Here is a 19,090-nt window from a genome sequence, read left to right as displayed (position 1 = left end):
GGTTGGGATGTGAAACTTATGTTCTCCTGATTTGAATCAGAAGATTGCTGGGGAGGTCCTGAGGCTGATAAGTCTGCATTACCTTTAAAAACCAGGTAAATGTGGAAGGAATGTTTTCTAGTTTCTAGATCTTCTTGTTTCCCTCTCAAGGAAAGTAGAGAGGCATATCACAGACCAGTCAGCTGACTGGAGGAGGAAGCCCATTAGTATTATGGCATTGAGGTAGAAGACCTCATCTGGCTCCCCAAATTGCAGTTCCTGACTGACTAAACCTCCTGAGAGCAGACCCTTTTCCTTTTTCTAAGTAACTAATTTTTTGTTTCCTCATGAGAATATTTGATATCAGTTCAGGACACCTGGGAGGAAAGTCTTGTTCTAGCATTACTGGGCTGTGTGTTGGAGGGGAAGGGAGAGGGGCGGGGGAATGAGGCATATTAATAGCATATGCATATAAGCCCATATTACAGATTTAATGTAACCCTTACCACAGATAATTAGAGGTTATCTTGGGTACATACATATTCTAAACTTAACCGCATAGTTGATATTTTCCTTTCTAGAAACTGCTTGGTAAAATACATAGAGATAAACTAAGCCATTTAATAATTCATGTTACGTTAATTTGATTTGATTGCTGAATTTGCTCCTGCGATGATTTTACCAGTTGTTGTTGTCATAACCAATTGTAACTTGTATTATGTTAACTCCTTGGTTTGACTAATTCATTTTCGTTTTCATATTGTATTATACTGTAGCTAATTTTCATATTTTATTATACTTCTCTAAAGAATTACATTACTAACAGGATGTTAACTGTTAATTAACCTTATATTTCTATTTGCTGTTGAACAAAAGCCATAAAAGCAACCCAACTTGTGGGTGGTTGTTTTTTTAAGTGGCAGTGAAGTTTAAAAACAACCTTGACTTTAAATATCCATTAAGCATTTGACTCAAGTCCTGAAACACTGTTATTACTACCCTGTTACAAGGCTTAAATGTTACTGATCTTACACAACTATGTATTTCTTTGCATAAGTTCTTAGAATTATTGTATCTTTCTCCTCAGCTTGTCGCAGCCTCTCCTAAAGGAGTGATTGGGTTAATTATATGCTTGAAGTAGTGATTGTTCACTCTCCCCTACCCCTTGTAGCAAGCTGAGCTTGGAACATGTTTATTGTAGATTTTTATGGTTTCATTTAACTGCATAACTTAAAATTCTGTAATTAGCGCACATTCTTTGTCCAAAAAGTCATTGTGCCTCTCAAAAGAGCACTCTATCCACTAGACTGCAGAGCTGATTTCATGCTTACTGGGATAAAAAGAGTGATTAGTTCTTTATGGAACAGCTTCAACAAGAGACTAAAGGAGTCCCACATCAGATTATTGCATGGCCCAGTGGTTAAGGCACTTACCTTAGTGGTGGCCGATCCCAGTTCATATCCCCTTTTTCCTTCTCAGGTAGAGGCAGAGTTGGGGGGGGGGATCTCCCACATCAGTATCCTAACTACTGGGTAAACATTATGATGGAAGTTGTCTTCTTTTTTGTCCCAACCCAGCATTCTATGTAATTTTCTCTGCAGCCTAATCCAGTAGGTGAGGTCTGAACATGCTTCCAAATCAGGCATCACAGGGCAAGTTAGGTGGAAGAATACCTGTCTTCTCTCAGTTTGTGCATTGGTATGAGACTTGGCTATCTGGACATTTGGTGTGGCCTTGCAGTACATGTGCTCAAAGGCAAAAACATAGGTACTAAGGGAACTTTCATTGCAAAAATGTAGGCAGTGCCAAGTGCATTTAAGTGCTCACAAGGTTTTGGGGGCAGTTGAGCAAAAGCTTTGTGAATTCCCTGAGGCCTGATTCTGGGATTTTGACGTGTAAAATGGCAGTTGGGTGCCTAAGCCCTTTTTTCAATCTAGCTCGTATAGGAAGATGAAGCAGTACAGTGTAATTCTAAAACTGTAACCTTGGATTTATATTTTACAAATAGATTACTAATTCTGCTAACACAAACTCAATTTTTTTCCTTAGGACATACTGACTGAGCTAAAATCAGTGTTTCAGTGTACAGAGCCTGTGGAAACCTGTTCTCCTGAACCAGTTGTCACATTCTGTCAAGAAAAAAAACAGCCAGACGTAGCTATGAGTGTTGGCAGGAAAAGGAAGAGGGAAGATGATGGAGAAAAAGCTGTGCCATTGAAAAAAATCATTGGTGATGGGACCAGAGTTCCACTACAGCCATACTGCTGGACATCACAGACTACTGGTGTTGTGATCAGGTGTGTTCAAATTCTAATGTTAATTTCTGAAACTATGAAATTAGTTAGAATGTCTGATTTAAAATCTTGCTGGCTTGTGCACCATTAATACAGGCTGCATGAATGAATACATAAACTTTCACTTTGTATGTAATTTATCTTTTGCAGTGATTTGACCATGGAGATTCTCAGATATCGGTTGATTGGCCCACTCACGCACTGTGTCCTTACAGAAGCATTGAAAACTGCTTCTGTCCAAACTGTAAGAAAATCAGCAATTTACATGTCTTGAGATGCACACGTTATATCAATAATTCATATTAATAGACTTTTTTAAGACCAGAAGGGACTATTACATTATCTAGTCTGACCTCCTCCATCCTATCACAGGTCATTACATTTCATCCAGTTACAATTCCTGTATTGAGCCCAATGACTTGTATTTAACTAAAGCATACACTCCATTAAAATGTCTGATTTGGGTTTTCTTGAAGAAATAAAACTAACAAAACTGCAATGCCATGGAATAAACACTCAAGTTTTTCAGATTAGTGCTGTATTGCAATGTTCATAAGATGGCCAGACCCATTCAAGGTTCACAATGATATTCTATAGACTAGTGTTTCTCAACCAGCAGGTTATCACCCCTGTAGGATGCCTTGAAAGGCAACCATGGGGATTATGAACAATTGAAAAACTTTGTTACAATCTAAACCAAAACATTTGTCTCTGTGCATACCATTACTCTTCAAGGTCAAGAATTTTATTCTCTCTCTCTCACATACACACACTCTTATATTTAATGTACTTTTTATAGTAAACATAATGTGGTCACAAATCTACATGAATAGGGAGTCACCAATCTAAGAGGTTTCAAAAACATTGTTAACTGTTACTAGTTCTTGAGTTTTGGGAAGAATTAAACTGGCTAGGTTTTTGCAGACAGAACACTGGAAAATGCAGTATTCGATTTATTAAACTCCAATTTCCAGTTTATATGTGTAAAAACGTTCACAATTTGAGGAGGGAAAGTGCGTTACAATTATTTGGGGTGTGTGTGTGTGTGTGTGTGTGTGTGTGTGCGCACACACACACACACACACACACACACACACACACACACACACACACACTATAGAAAATTAAATCTGAATTTGCACCTACAAAACACTTCTGGTCTACCAGGTCTACCATCACAGGAAATCACTGTTTTCCAGGAGATGGCAGATGCAGAAACAGAACTTAACAACTGGTGGGTAGAAAACTGCAAGGATTCTGAGAAGGTGTCTCTTCATCAACGCCAGGAAGCAATCTTCGAGTTGTTGCAAGGTATATAGTAAAGGCTTTGAGGAGGAAAATATTAAACTCTTCAAACTAATTATACTGTTTAGTAACCGATATGGTACACAATTAATGCTTCTAACTGTAATGAAAAACATGCAATACTTTTCTATTATTGTGACAGAAATGATTTTCACTTCAGGCAGAAAATACAGTAAAACTCCATTGGTCCGGCATCCAATGCTCTGGCACTCCTGATGGTCCGGCACCATCGGGAACCCAGAAATGCTCCAGGCAGCTGAACAATTGGAGCTGCTCTGCGCCCAGCTTCCCCGATTCAGCCGCTGCTGAAACTGACCAGCAGCTGAATCGGGAAAGCCGGGGTGCTGCCGGGTTGGTCCCGTAGCACTGCCCCTCGGGGCTGCAGGACCAACCCGGCAGCACCCCAGCTGCTCTGCTGCAGGCGTCCCCTATTCAGCCACTGCTGAAACTGACCAGCAGCGGCTGAATTGGGGACGCCTGGCACAGAGCCAGACTATGGGAAGGGGTGGGAGGTCTATGAGGAGTCTGAGGTGGCATCCTCCCCACCCCACCCCAGACCCCTGATAGCCCCCCCCTTCCAATAGTCCGGCATAGCTGATAATCCGGTACCCCCTGGGTCCTAAAGGTGCCGGATTATCGGAAGTTTACTGTATTGCAAAAGTATGTGTGTAATTAATGTGTCTTAACTTATCAAAGAGCTGGAAGCCTAGTGATATAAAATCACTTCAGTTTGTTAGACTTATAGCTTATTGATCATACCAACAAGAGAGATGTTAGACACTGCAAGAACCAGCAAGCTTTGAAAGAAGTTGCACTGATACTGCAATTCATTTGAATTTCCAAACTATAAAAGAGTAATGGAAAGCAATAAATAAGTGTTGAAGGAGAAAGTAGAAGTAGTACTTTGAGACTGATACTTTCAATTGCACAATATTGGAGAGCAGAGATTACTTTAAACCAAAGCAACATTAAACCTTTAATTCTGAGATTTAATAAATTCAGTATTTACTCATGCATTACTGCATTAATTTAGAATTAAGTTCTAAACTAGATATCCCACCGAAATGCAAGGAAATAGTTAATTATTCAACACCCCTTCATTGTGTCGCTGATCAGCTTCCCCCTTTTCACCATCATCTACATCAGTGGTGGCCAACCCACAACTTGCAAGCCACATGCGGCTCTTCCCCGCCCTTAAAGTGAGACATGCGAAGCCTCCCCTGCAGCTCACGAAGCTGCCCCTGCGCTCCTAGAACTAGTCCCCAGCTCGCTGTGCTCATTGGGTCGGGGGGGCCATCCGGTGCAGCGATTCATAATGGCGTCACCAAGATGAGAGCCTGATGAGGCTAAAAAGCCTTGTCTTCTCCCTCCACCCCAAGAACTTTGTGGGGTTGGTGGGGAGCTCTTCCATTTTTTGTTTTATATTATATATATATATATATATATATATATATATTTTTTTTTTTGCTCAACAAAAATTGCTAAAAAAAAAAAAAAAACCTCTTCACATTTTTCTCTGCTGCTGTTTCGGCTCTCTTCGTTTAATGAGTTTGGTATCCTTGATCTACATTCTATCACCTGTATTTTCTTGTATCTCTTTTCTTACTTTAGTCAACTGAGATTTGAGGGTGATGTAACAGTGGCGTAAATCCTGCTTTTCCTCTCTCCTCCTTTTAGCTACGTTGGGTCCAGCAGTGTTACAGATGAGAATCTGCCGTTAGTGGTCTCTGTCAGAGATGTGGTGTGTGCATAATTCAAATTTGACATCTTCTTAGCAAGAGGGACAAAAAGCTTAATATTGTTATTACAGAATATCAGAAAGGGACATTTAAAAAATATTTCTTCTAAAAAAGTCAATTGATATGTTGTATATTTTTAAAAAAGCACATGTAAAATCAGTTGTCCTCTGAAGAATTACTGTGCCAAAATTGGAGAATAAATTAGTATGAAACAGTGCATTTATTTTCAGCACTAAGTGTAAATCTTGATATAGTCTTAACTACAGCATTGCTACTGTTATCTCCCCTGTACTGGATGTCTATTAGAGTATTAGTGATTCTTCAGAAATATATATTAAACTTTCAGGCATGCAAAGGCATCTGATCCCAAGGCAAAATATATAAATAATATAAAGAGAAGACTGTTTAAGTGCATTGGTTTTTCTTGTTGGTAATATCTGTTTCACAGTGGTGTACATTTGTATATTTTAAAGGAATAAGCTCTCCATCAGAAATTCCAGCAGGTACAATACTGGGTCTGACTGTTGGGGATCCTCGAGTGAATTTGCCAAAAAAGAGGTCAAAAGCTCTGCCAAATCCAGAAAAATATCAAGGTAAAGTGCTCAATTCATCTTGTGATTGTAATAAAACAGGATAGGGTAATAGATCCAACTTATCCCCTGTACTGTATTTCCCCTTAGTCTAGCCTTGTGTGTATTGCATGTTGTCTGTCTTTCTTTCCTGATTACACTCATTTCAAACATTTCTCTTGCTTTTTTCAGCTGCATGTGAGAAGAGAAACTGCTTGAAAACTATGTAGCTTTAAGTATAGCTGTTGTAAGGAAGGGATTTGCACCAAAGCTGGTCTTGTGCTCAGTGGAAGCCTCTGTCTAACCATACAGATGATCCAGGTTCGAATCCTGGCAAGGCCAACCAGGTGCTAAACTTTAAGATGCAACTCTGTCAGTTTCTGTTCTGCTTTGATTATAGTGGCACTGCTTATATTTGTATAGAAAAAAATCCAGTGTTTCCACTTTAAACTCCCTGTATGCTTGAAGTTAAAATGCAACTGCAAAAACTTGAGAAAGGGGAGTTAACAAAGTCATACAGGAAAAACACAAAGTACTCTTGATAATCTAATGTGTGTCTATCTTCAGAAGTTTATTAAAATGACACAGTAATCCAGCATAAAGTATCACAAAGTTTCATACAATGGGAGCTATACAAGTTCAGCAATACGTATGCATTTTGAGTTAAGGAGTAAGAAAATACTGCTATGGTTTTTGTCTGCTTAGGGGAACATAGCAGAAAATAAGAAAAATACAGGGACCCAAAGATTTGGAAATTTTTCTTTGGACTTTTTCCAGAACATTGCTAACACAATCTTCCCTTTCTGCCACTTAAACTCTTACCTATTCAATCCAGAGGCCTTGCATGGGAAACTCAGTCTTTATCTGGATCCTATCAGAGTTGTACAAAACTCCCCTCTTATCCAGATGTCTCTTGTCTTCATGTCACTTTGTATCCTACTTCCATTCTACGTCGCATGCTTAGAACAGTCTTTCATGCAGTGTTTTATTCACTTTCTTTTCATTCACATCCCTTTTTGATATGTTGCTGTATCCCTGACCTTTACTATATTTAAAAAAATGAAAAGTTTTAAACCCAATATAGATTAGTTTACAACAAATTGGTTTGGAGGGTCAATGGATTGTCTTTCTGAGTGACCACCCACACCACTATGCCTGCCACTGGGAATTAGTTATGTATCTTGCCAAAGATACAAAAGCACAATGAGGGTATGTCTTGACTACATGCCTCTGTCGCCAGAGGCATGTAAATTAGACTACCCGACATAGTCAATGAAGCCGGGGATATTTAAATCCCGGCTTCATTAAAAATAAAAATGGCTGTCGCTCTGTGCCGGCTCAGCTCATCGTCAGCACAGCGTGGCAGTCAAGATGCAGATCGGTCGACAGGGAACGCCTTTGAAACAAGGCGTAAGGGAGCGGTCGACAAAGGCGTTCCCTATCGACTGATACACGTCTTGACTGTCGTGCTGTGCTGATGATCAGCTGAGCCGTCACAGCGCAGTGGCCATTTTTATTTTTAATGAAGCCGGGGATATTTAAATCCCGGCTTCATTGACTGTTGGGTAGTCAATGAAACAGTCCTACTGTTGAAATTCATCACATGGGGTAAAGGAGACTAGAACTAGAGCCCTCCCTGGCCCAGGAAGGAGAGTTGGGGACCAGCAGAAATGTGAAGAGTTAAGGAGCATCTCCTGCCCTCGCAAACTGGAAATGAGGCAGAGGAAAGGCCCCCTAGCTATCTTCACCTCCTTGGTAAGGGAGCCAGATCCTCCCCAAAAAAGCCACTATCAATTAGGTAGTCAGGAAAACAGGTGCCACTTTCCTTGCTCCTGAGCTTTCTTCTTTCCACCCACTTTTTAATGCAACTGGCCTCTCTTTTCCCTGTGGGGGATTATCCTTGATTTGAGGAGAAGGTAGGCTATATCTGGTAAACTCTTTTAATCCCCCCCAAACCATGCTCAAAGGATTTCACTATCTTCTCTATGGCCACATGAACAGTTTCATGCCAATAAAAGAGAGTAGGCGGGGGGACAGAGGAGGTGGCCAGACACAGCCCTCTTCTCCTAGGAAAAGACAGAATGCTCATCTCAAAAAGGGGCTGAGAGGCCAGTGGCAGCCCCACCTGTAGCAGTAAAAAAGGGATGGGAAATAATCAAGGCTAAGCAGCGAAAATGGTTGTTGCTTTCCTGATTTCCCCCTCGCCCCACAAATGACTGGGACAAGCACACTCCATACACAGAAGATCTGAGGTGTTTTTTGCAGCCTCCGTTTACTTGTCCCTTTCACAGACACAGTAGACACCCTGGAGATTCCTTTGTGTCCTTTATCTGGGCAACTCAAAACTGAAGTAATGGTTACTGGTATTCCTCTTCCCCCTCCACCAATTGTTGGCTAGATATTGGGTTTTGTGTGTGTGTGCGTGCGTGTGTGTGTGCGTGAGGTAGCTGTTGACCCGAGAGCCATTATTGCTATCCAAACCCTACTCAGTAGCTGCTTGAAAACCTTTTCTTCTGCAGGAACTCTGGGTATCTCTTGTTACCTATCTTTTTCCTGCCATGGGGGGCCTCCCTTACTAAGAACGGGGCCTCTTATAGGAACACAGATATTTGCTGCAACAAATATAGTCTTCCCACCAAGTCACTCTTTAGAAAATACATGTTTTGAGGATGATATTTGCTGGGCTCTCCTCTTTCATGGTCACTTTTAATTAATAACTTTTCAAAATAAGACTATTACATGTGTGTGATGTGAAAAGAATACAGAACATAATCTAGTCATATCAACATACAGCATCTCATAGGGTGGTTTTTTTTTTTTGCACATAAATAACATAGTATGTCGTCAAATTGTGTTTTACTTAAGCAGCTTATGCTGTCCTTGCAGCTTGGATCTTTCCTTTCTATTACTGCTATTAGAAGGGGGCATGTTTTGTTGCTTCTGCCTGCTGAGCTTATTGCAGCATTCACCAGGAACTCCTATTTGGTTGTCTGACTAGCAGCAGGCAGGAAACCAGGTCAGCCAATTTGGTTTGTCAAAAATTTGTCAAAATAGATACATTCCCATGGCACGCTTCCAGACTGAGAAATCACCATTTTCCAAACATTGCCTCAGAACCTTAAACCAGCTCTACCTCTAGCCTTGTTTCTCCCACCTCCAATCACAGTCACTCTAATCTTCTCAGCCCCCATTCCTTCCCTCCTTCATACCAGTGCACTGAATCCTTCCCCTTCTCTTTCCATAGTAAAGTCCTTAGTCCCCCACTCCACGTAGGCCAGGGCTTTTGTGGTCCCAATTCCTCTTGGGATCGAGATGTACTCAAAGGCATTGTGATATCAGAGGTCAGTAACCTGGTTTTCATGTAGATAAGAGTTTTCCAGTTTCACCAAAATCAGAAAGGTTCTTCCCATTGATAGCTACAGAATTCCCTGAAACTTTGGAATTAATAACATGGATTCTGTTTTGCTACAGGCAGAGTGATGTCACCAAGTTGTGTTAGGCCTGGTTTCATTTTGCCAGTTACCTCTTATTGCCTTCCAACCTCCATGCACATCTTTAATGCTGTATAAATGTGATTGTATATGTAATGCCCATTACATTTTAACAGAACCCTACAAGAACATAATTTCTAAATATATCTGTGTAAGAAACATAACTCAATGGCACTTTTTCTTTTTTAAATACTTCAGATTATGGTTCATTAGATTAAAAAACCCTCTCTTTTAAAGTCCTTAATATGTTTTCATCTGACAGGCTATATTGGTGTGGATAAATACAAACACTAAGGTGCATTTGCCGGCAGATCTCTAATGTCTGATTGCAAATTTAAATAACCCTAAATAACTGGCTCCATATCTGTTCCCCAACAAAAGGTTTTACCACCATTTTTGAAAGGTAATTTAGGATTAAGTATAGTTAAATGCAATGCCAAAAAATACACTTAAAGAAATAATGGGTACATTGTTCATATAAACATTGATTCCCCTTAGCCCACTAAAAACCCTCCCCCATTCTATTTTAATTGTACAGAAGCCTTTGTGAATAGGGCACACCAGTGTGGGAGGGCCAAGTGGCTCTGCGGGAGCCAGTGCTCGGTGGAGGAAGGGTGGCTCCTCTGTGCGCACTGGCTGCTGCAGAGCCACCCCCTGTTATAAGCATATTTTAATATCCCTATTTTCTATGGTGTTCTTTTGACATGCTTTTCAAAAATGTCCTTACATGGTAGGATTTTGGCCAGTTATTTGCTCTCTTTGATGGCTAGAATAAGGTTCAAGCCATTCAGGTCTTTGTGGGTCTACTTTTTTCATGCTCTGATCATACAGCATTTGTACTAACTTCCTTGCTTCAGAAATTGCAGCTTATCTTGTGTGCTCTCCCAGTTTGGAAAATCTCTTAAGCAGTAAACTCTCTTTTGATAGCACTTAACACAGATTTCCTCCCCTCACCCAACACCAAACAGGGATGACCGTCCCCTCCTGTTAGCATGTACAGCAGGAAGTAATTGCAGTAGTCAGGAGTGAGTGTTTCACAAATTGCATGCGCTGTGCTGAAGCTGTGCCTGCCAGTTGTGCTGGTAACGGTGCCTGTTTAAATCCAGAGCTATCTCTGTGTTCCATTTTTGGAAAGTACTGAACAGCAAGGACCAAAACATTTGTATCAAGTGACCTAATTCTTAGGATACCTTTGACATACTATATGTCTACACAGCAGCTAGACACAGAGGGTGGCCCATGCTTACCGACTTAGGGCTGCAAGTCTGTTTCATTTCCGTGTAGATTTCAGAGCTGTGGAACCTGACAGAGTGTGAGGATCCCAGGTTTAGGCTTCACCCTGAGCTGGAAACCTATCTAGCAGTGAAACAGCTTTTTGGTCTCATGGGACTCAGTCCACGTAGGCTCACAGCTGTGAGTTTTTCCCTGTTGTGTGGACATACCCCAAGTTACTCAAAGACCATATTAGCACAAATAGCACGTGGAAGCATGCTTGTGTCTACTGTCTCTTGAGTACTGTCCACATCCTGGGCTGTTTCAACACCTCTACTGGTGATAGACTTTTACTCCATCACTGGAAAAGCCTTAAGCAAGATGGAATGTTTGTGCTGGGTGTGCTCCTAAACACTAAGGTGCATTTTGAACCATAAGTGGCTGCCTGTTGGATGCCATGTTTAGAAACATTTTCTATTGTTGAATAGTGCATGCCCAAATCATTGATCCTGTCCAAGGCTGCCATTTGTGGTTTTGAGTTAGTGTTATCATATCTGTCAAATATTTAGATTACAAAATTAGCTTTGTCAAATGCTTTTAGGAACTGCCTCAACAACTTAGCAGCAAGTTCATCAAATGAGTGGCATTTGTCTTCAGCCATCATTAGTATAACACGCCTGGCGTTTCTGATGTACATTATCATATCTTTGTTGTGTGCTGTTAGGTCATGGAATCTTTCAGCCTGAGCTTCCAGCTGTTGCCCTAATTTTCTTTTCTACATTCTCATTGTTCCATCATCATGGGTGGCTAAGAACAGTTGCCATTGAGCCATCATGTCTTCCTTTCCCAAAGAATAGGGCTTTGCAGACAATGGTTTTTGGACTAATAGCTGCTCTGATTGCCCCTCTCGTGTCAGACGTACCTTTGGTGGTCTTGGCCATGTCGGCAACTGTTTTGATCCCAGATTTCTTGACTGGACTGAAGAGTTATGTCATCAGACTTGAACACACCTTTCACAGATTTCTCTATTTGTTTCTTCACCAACATCTGCTATTTTCAGTAGAGATTTGCAGTGTTCCCTCATGTGCGGAGCTGCCTGGCTGGGGGAGGAGCACTTCTCCCTCAGCAACAGCAGCAGCTCCCTGCTGAGGACAGAGCACCAATTCTCCTCCCCCAGCCAGGCAGCTCCCTGCCCCAGTCCTGAGCCCCTGGCTGGGCAGGGCTCATTAAGCAGCTAAGGGGTTCTGCTGCCATTCAGCTTAGAGGAAACACTGGAGACTTGTGCATCTGACATACTTATAGTGCTTATCTACAGGACCATGCCTACAGGACCAGTAGCTGTGATTCAGGGTCAGATGTGTTTGTCCTGTTGTTGATGACTTGGTTGGTAAGAGCTGCAACATGCTATTCCTTCTTCTTCATTGGAGATGCGAGGACTTGTTCATGGACTTTGTCATCTCTATTGTTATACTACTTTTCATAGCTTTTTCATATTCATAATATAAAGTTATGTATTGTCATCTCTAACACTAATGCTGACCTATGCATAAGTGTCTCTGAATTAAAAAGCTAGTTTTTAGAATTTTTCAGAGGCTGATATTACTTTTATAGGCAGTTACAAATTAAAACCTTTTCCCAAGCAGATTAGATGCTACATTGTATGTATGAAAGCTTACACATGGAGAAACTCTATCTTAGGGAATCATGTAAATTTATATCTCTTCACCACTACTCAGTTGAAACTATCCCATGCAATTTACTATTACTGATATAAACCTTCAGTGAGAGACTGATCTGGTTAGCAGATTTCAACTGAAAATTATTGTAACTAAAACTTGTGAGATGCTTTTTTGCATTGCATGTGCCGACCTGTGAAACATTTCAAGTTAGTGAACTGAAAAAGTTATTTGCCATTTTTGTCACATGCTAAATAGCATCATCACTTTTCCATGATTTTTTCCAGAAATAAGTCTTATAGTACATTGTTGTTTTATAGCTTTGATCAATTAAGATGCTGAAATTAACTTAAACAGTACAAACTGTAGTTATAGTCATATTTGCAATGTTTCTAGAACTATGCAAAAAATGAAACTTTCTTATTTTGGGTACCATGGTTTCACCAAGCCTACAGACTTACCACGTCACTTGATAGCTCCACATCACAGCTCATCTAATTGTACATGATTTAAACTTTTGAATGATATATGTTGTAGATGGGTGCAAGGTGAGTTCATTACATTGCAAAAATATGTCTTATGTATAGACATGTAGCACTTCTCCATGACTCACCAGTGGGCAACAGAAATATACTCTGCCCATCTCAACAGCGGGAACCTCTGAAAGAAAACCCAATTCCATTATAATTTTATTCCTGACGATGCAGTGTGCCCTTTTCAGCTAACTGTGGAACATCCTGTGCTGAAGATGCTTTTATTGGTCCCACAAAAACATACACAATTTGGAGCATGTCATCCATTTTAACACTTTTCCTTTCAGGACTTAGCAATGCTGAGCATAAAGCTGTAATTTTTTAAACCTAGGACAAAGTTGTTAATGCCTCTAGATCAGATGCATTTTCTCATTCTGTAGGGGTATGTCTACACTACAAAGTTAGTTCGACCTAACAGATGTTAGTTCGAACTAACTTTCATAGGCGCTACACTAGCGCTCCGTTAGTTCGAATTTAATTCGAACTAACGGAGCGCTTAGTTCGAACTAGGTAATCCTCATTCCACGAGGATTAAGCCTAGTTCAAACTAGCTAGTTCGAATTAAGGGGTGTGTAACCCCTTAATTCGAACTAGTGGGAGGCTAGCCCTCCCCAGGTTTCCCTGGTGGCCACTCTGGCCAACACCAGGGAAACTCTACTGCCCCTCTCCCGGCCCCGGACCCCTTAAAGGGGCACGGGCTGGCTACGGTGCCCGTGCCAGGTGCAAGCCTGCCAGCACCCAGCCAGCAGACCCTGCACCTGGCACGGATCGAGCCACCCACCTGATGCCCCCCAACCCTCCCCCTCTTCCCGGGACCAGGCTGGCGGCTCCCTGGAGCTTGCCCGGGACCGCAAGAGGCGGGCACCTGCCTGGGCTAGTGCGGACATCGTGGACCTCGTCCACGATCTCCGCACTAGGCACAGGAAAGTGGCCGTCTAGGGCAGGAGAGCTGCCAGCTGGCCACCCAGGAGCAGGGGGTCCACTGAGACTCCTGACCCTGAGCCCTGAGCTTACAATGGCCGTACTGGGTCAGACCAAAGGTCCATCTAGCCCAGTAGCCTGTCTGCCGACAGCGGCCAACCCTAGGGACCCTGGAGGGGATGGACCGAAGACAGTGACCAAGCCATTTGTCTTGTGCCATCCCTCTCCAGCCTTCCATAAACCTTGGGCAGGGACACCACTCCTACCCCCTGGCTAATACCACTCCATGGACCCAACCTCCATGACTTGATCTCACTTCCCTTTAAACTCTATTCCAGTTCTAGCCTTCACAGCCTTCTGCAGCAAGGAGTTCCACAGGTTGACTCTTTGCTTTGTGAAGAAGAACTTTCTGTTACTAGTTTGAAGCCTGCTACCCATTCCTTTCCTTTGGTGTCCTCTAGTCCTTCTATTATGGGAACTAATGAAGAACTTTTCTGTATGCACCGTCTCCACCCAACTCCTGCTTTTAGAGACCTCTATCCTGTCCCCCCTCTGTCTCCTCTTTTCTATTATGGGAACTAATTTTGGAAGACACGTTATCTTTATTTTGTACATCAAGAAAAGGGGCTAGGGAAGGGTAAGTGGAAGGAGGTGAAGGAGGAATGGGGTACGAGCCCCCGATGGGGAGGACTAGGCTGGCTCTGCGGGCTTCTGGGGGTGGAAGTTCTCCTGCAGCCCCCCAATTGCCCCCTCTCCCCAGATGGCAGCCTGCGGCAAGTGCAGCCGGGCTGATGGCCGAGTGCTGTGATGTGCCCAGTGTGGGCACTCAGGGCACTCCAAGCCAGGACTGCTTTGCAAGCGGGGCACCCCTGAGAACTGTCTGTCCGGGGTGGGGGTCGGGACCCTTTAAGCACAGCCCTTGGCTAGCCTGAGACAGCATCTCCACGCTCTAAGTCCTCCTCTGATGCCCTGCCGGCACTGCTTCCGGCCATCCTTAACCCCACTTCAGGGTCCACTTAATGTGGACGTGCTAGTTCGAATTAGCTTAGTTCGAATTAACTAATTCGAACTAAGTTGGTTCGAATTAGCGCTGTAGTGTAGACATACCCTAGGATAGCATCCTAAATAAACCACAGGTGTCTAATACAAGTTCTCGAACCATGCAGATAAGAGCAAATCTGTGTAAATTACTAGCCAGACATTTTAATTTCTTGGATTTGACAAAATCTTCCTTGTTTAGGGAATATTATGGTCATATTGATTTGTGCTGATTAGGGCACATAGGGTTGCCTCTCAGCAGTAAGGAAACACTTGCATTACTTGTCATGTGTGTTTTTTCTTCTCTTGGGAACTTCAGCTCTGATGGAGGAGGTATTTCTAAGTGTTTGTAATGATATCCTAACAGATATCATGTTTGTTTTAGTCTTTCATCCTCTAACTTTGTATGAAGATCTTATTCATATTTTTAGCAAGTCTTTGAATTCCTAAAGACACTACAGTCTACAAGGTAAACAGTGTAGATAATTAGCATTTCTCCTTTTAGCCTTTATTTTTGGATTAAAGTGTTGTGTTATAAAGTGTGTATGGTACATGTCTGTTCCATCCGTCAATAAAGTGTGTTCTGAACTGCTCTTGACTAATTCTTTCCCATAGGTGGTACATGGGAACAATATTGACATTGACAATTAGCTACTTTCCATTGTGTAGTGGTGACTTCTGCCACCGTTCCCATAAGGAGAGGACCAAGGAGATGATCCCCAAAGGGATGGACTCCAGGGAAGTCTAGGTGTGTTGAGTGAGTGCCATCATTTGTCTCATTAAATGGATTCCATGCTTCCTTTTAAAAGCCTGTCACTTCTTCCAGCAGCAGTTGCCCTGTAGTCGATATTGAAGAGAGTCACAGAACATAGTACCTTTACTCCCTGCAGACACTGTCAGCTTAACCATCCATGTTTGTCCAAGAAACACAACTGCTGACCAGATTGTTCTTGAAACTTGGTTTCTGCAAAGTACAGCGACTTGAGCCCATTCTAAAGGTTTTAATTTGACTGAAATGTGTTGTATTCTGCACATATATTTTGTCAAAAGAACCTAGCTGTTGGCATCCTTGTAAAATGTCCAGTCTTTTTTCCCTTCACTTTTTCCCTTTGCTTGACTGACTTTGGCTAGTACCACAATTCTTTATATTATAATACTAAATGTAATATACTCTCACACATCAGTAAAAATGTTAGTTATATCTCCTTCATGTTGCTCAAGCTGTACATTTAGAGTTTGTCTACTGACTTCCTTGGGACAGGGACCGTGTCTTCTGCTCTTATATAGTGTTGTGTTCACTGCTGAAAATTTAAGATGGGATTTTCCAAGAGGCCATATGGGAAGTAGGGGCCCAGGTGCCATTGAATTGAATGTGCACAGTTCTTTACGAGAACATAGTTTAAGGCATGGTGCCTTTCTCTGTGACCTTACAAAATCAGACAAAACAGCATGGGAGAGCCCTTGAAGAGAGGGTAGATATAAATAGGTCATTGAAGAGGAGATTTAGGCTTGGGATATTTGAAAGACAAATAGGATTCTTCAAAATATAGGGAACAATAAGAGTTTGCACAAAGCCAGGAGCAGAAAGAGGTATGGGACAGCAAGGAGAAGATTGGAAGGTATGTAGAGAGCATTCAAACTAGAGATGTAGACAGCAGAAGTGATAACTCCTTGAAAATGACATCAGAAGCTTTAGCTTTTTGTAGTAGAATATAGAAAGTAGTGAAGAGTTTCAAGGATGTGGCATGAATGCATCTGCTTGAGCTCTGATGCCTTTAACTGAGCAATTAGAGACCAAAGAAGAGAGAGTTACAGTAATTGAACAGAGTAGTGAATTGGGATAGGGGTTCTCAACATTTTTCTTTCTGAGGACCCCCTCCACATGCTAGAAAAAATCCAGGGAGACAGGGAGAAGGGCTCAGTGCCACAGGTGGGACCATAACCTTTGGGAATAGGCATAGTTTGATATCAGTTTTGGGGGGAAGGGTCGGCAGGGCTCTGGCCAGTTCTGCACAGTGGGGCCCAGGGAGGGAGTGTCACTTCCACCCCCACACACACCTGTCTGGGGCTGTGTATTAGTGGCTACTCCCCAAGGGATCATCTGAAAGCTGAGGATCGGCTATAATCCTAGGCCCTGACCTAGGCGCTTTTAGATAATATAAAGCAAGGGTGGCCAAACTGGCTCAATGCCACATGCAGCTCTTTTACCATTAAAGTGCAGCTCATGGAAGGCCCCCCCCCCATTTTTTTTACCTACTAGACCTTGGGGGGAGTGGAGGGTGGGGCTTGAGATCTCTGCAGCAAGGTGGGTGCAGTAGAGGCTTCTGCCCAATTGGAAGAGGCTTCTTAGGGTTTCAGCCCTGTGGGGCTCACCTGCCCAGGCTTGGGTCTTTAGCAGGAGCAGTGCTGAAGCTCCAACCCTTGGTTCCCACAGCTGTGCTCAAACACTGAAACTTATAAAGACTGTTGTGTGTGACGTGGCAGGCCAGTTAGTTTGGCCACCCTCATACAGAGCGAAGCAGGTTATAGAGAGACTGGATGTGGGGGAGACAGTCTGCTTATTCTTGTATGCAATGTGTAGCCATGTCAATTCCAGGGTATTAGAGAGACAAGGTGGGTGAGGAAATATCTTCTATTGGACCCATTCTGTTGGTGAGAGAGAGAGAACATTTATGGCTTATTACAACAGTGTAACTCACTAAATTTCACTTGAATGGGTCTTGGAATGTGTGCTAATTACTTAAGCTAAGCTGTCTGTTCTGTCTTGTGTCTAGCTGCTTATCTTTGTGGTGTTCTTATGTGATCATAGTTGAATACCATTCCTATTTCAGCATCAACCCAGATGGAGAAATACATTAATCTATTATTAAAATTATTTGAAAAAGTCATTTTCTCAAATCTTTGTGAATATTAGCTTTTTACATCTGGAACAGAATCCTTTTGATTTGTGTTCTGAAGTTTAAGGATTCCTAACTTTTGGAAGATCTAATCATTTTTGTGTCTGTCTTCTGTGATTATATGAAAATGTAACTTCATGAATCCTTTTGAGGTATCCTCTTGATAGCTCTATAGGTGTTCAAGGGACGTTGTCAAGTTGAAAAAAAAGAATTGTCTGAAGTTTATAACTTCTGTAGTTACAAGTGCATCTTAAAATGACCGTAGCCGAAAAATATAGGTTTTTTAATTGTATGCATTTGACAGCATTTTGTGTATAGGCAGTGCTACATAAGAATTTTCCTCTAAACAGTTCCTCCTTTACTGAAAATACACACATAAATATCAACAGCAGCAAATCATTAACATTTGAAGGAATTCTTCAAAAATTATGTATTAGGAATTTTTTTAACCAAGCAATTTTTAAAAATTCATGTAGAATGTCATTTTAAGATGTGGCACCAAAGATGGAAATCCTAGAGCAGTGATCTTTTTTCAGGGCACTTCATTTGCATAATCGAGTCCGGGCGCTATTTCAAAATACCCTATTTCGAAAAAAGAAACACTGTCTAGATGCGGTTATTTAGAAAGAAAACCCTTCTTTCGAAATTACCCTTACTCCTTATAAAATGAGGTTTACGGGTAATTTCGAAAGAAGGGTTTTCTTTCGAAATAACCGCATCTAAACAGTGTTTCTTTTTTCGAAATACGATATTTTGAAATAGCGCCTGGACGCAATTATGCAAATGATGCGCAGGAAATTCAAATCCGCGCTTCATTTGCAATTTTGCTCAGCTGCATTTGCATTCCTCTCTCGAAAGAGGAATGCAGTATAGACCTATCCTAACATTGTTATCCCCTTGCAGATGGGAGTAACTGAGACCTAGACAAGTTGTGTGAGTTGCCCAAGATTTGTCAGTCAGTGGCAGAGCTAAAAGTACTATTTATTTCTTTTTGTTGGTACCCGCCGCTATGTAGATATTACAAACCTGGAAAGGCACAGTCCCTGCCCCTGCAAGCTCTACAAAGATCAACTGAGGGGAGCCTGGGAATAACAAATTAAGTGATGAGGTAGTGTTAGACTTGGTACTGTAAATTTAAAATATATTTTTAAAATTTTATCAAGATCATCCCCATTTATCCCACAAGCTTGTTGAATAGGATGTGTAGCTGCTTGTCGGCATCATGGTAACATTGCTTCCTCTGACTTTCCAAAACCAGTAAATTTCAAGCCTTTTTCACTTAATGGATGATTCCACAAACCAATTATAAAGAGTGTCAGGTTATACATTACAAGTCTGTAGGATTCATTTTGCCAGACTTGGCAACATATACTTACTAATTCATGCTATGAAACTACTTTTGGTAATGACCATTTGTTCAGTCTTCTAAAATGGTT

The 19,090-nt window shown here is 41.7% G+C and overlaps 1 protein-coding gene across 6 annotated transcripts in view; it reads left to right on the top strand.

Moving 5' to 3' along the window:
• Nucleotides 1–19,090, top strand: part of POP1 (POP1 ribonuclease P/MRP subunit) — a 45,381-nt gene that overhangs the window by 12,417 nt on the left and 13,874 nt on the right. For all 6 annotated transcript variants that reach the window (XM_075920313.1, XM_075920316.1, XM_075920318.1 and 3 more), the window contains 4 exons: nucleotides 2,029–2,276; nucleotides 2,424–2,517; nucleotides 3,473–3,584; nucleotides 5,791–5,910. In XM_075920313.1, the coding sequence (XP_075776428.1) occupies nucleotides 2,029–2,276; nucleotides 2,424–2,517; nucleotides 3,473–3,584; nucleotides 5,791–5,910 (574 nt within the window). The remainder of the gene's footprint in view (nucleotides 1–2,028; nucleotides 2,277–2,423; nucleotides 2,518–3,472; nucleotides 3,585–5,790; nucleotides 5,911–19,090) is intronic.

This window comes from Pelodiscus sinensis, chromosome 2 (genome assembly GCF_049634645.1).
Source record: "Pelodiscus sinensis isolate JC-2024 chromosome 2, ASM4963464v1, whole genome shotgun sequence".
In the NCBI taxonomy this organism is placed as follows: Eukaryota; Metazoa; Chordata; order Testudines; family Trionychidae; genus Pelodiscus; species Pelodiscus sinensis.
The sequence above is the reverse complement of the archived record's forward strand: the minus strand, read 5'-3'. Positions and strand labels throughout refer to the sequence as shown.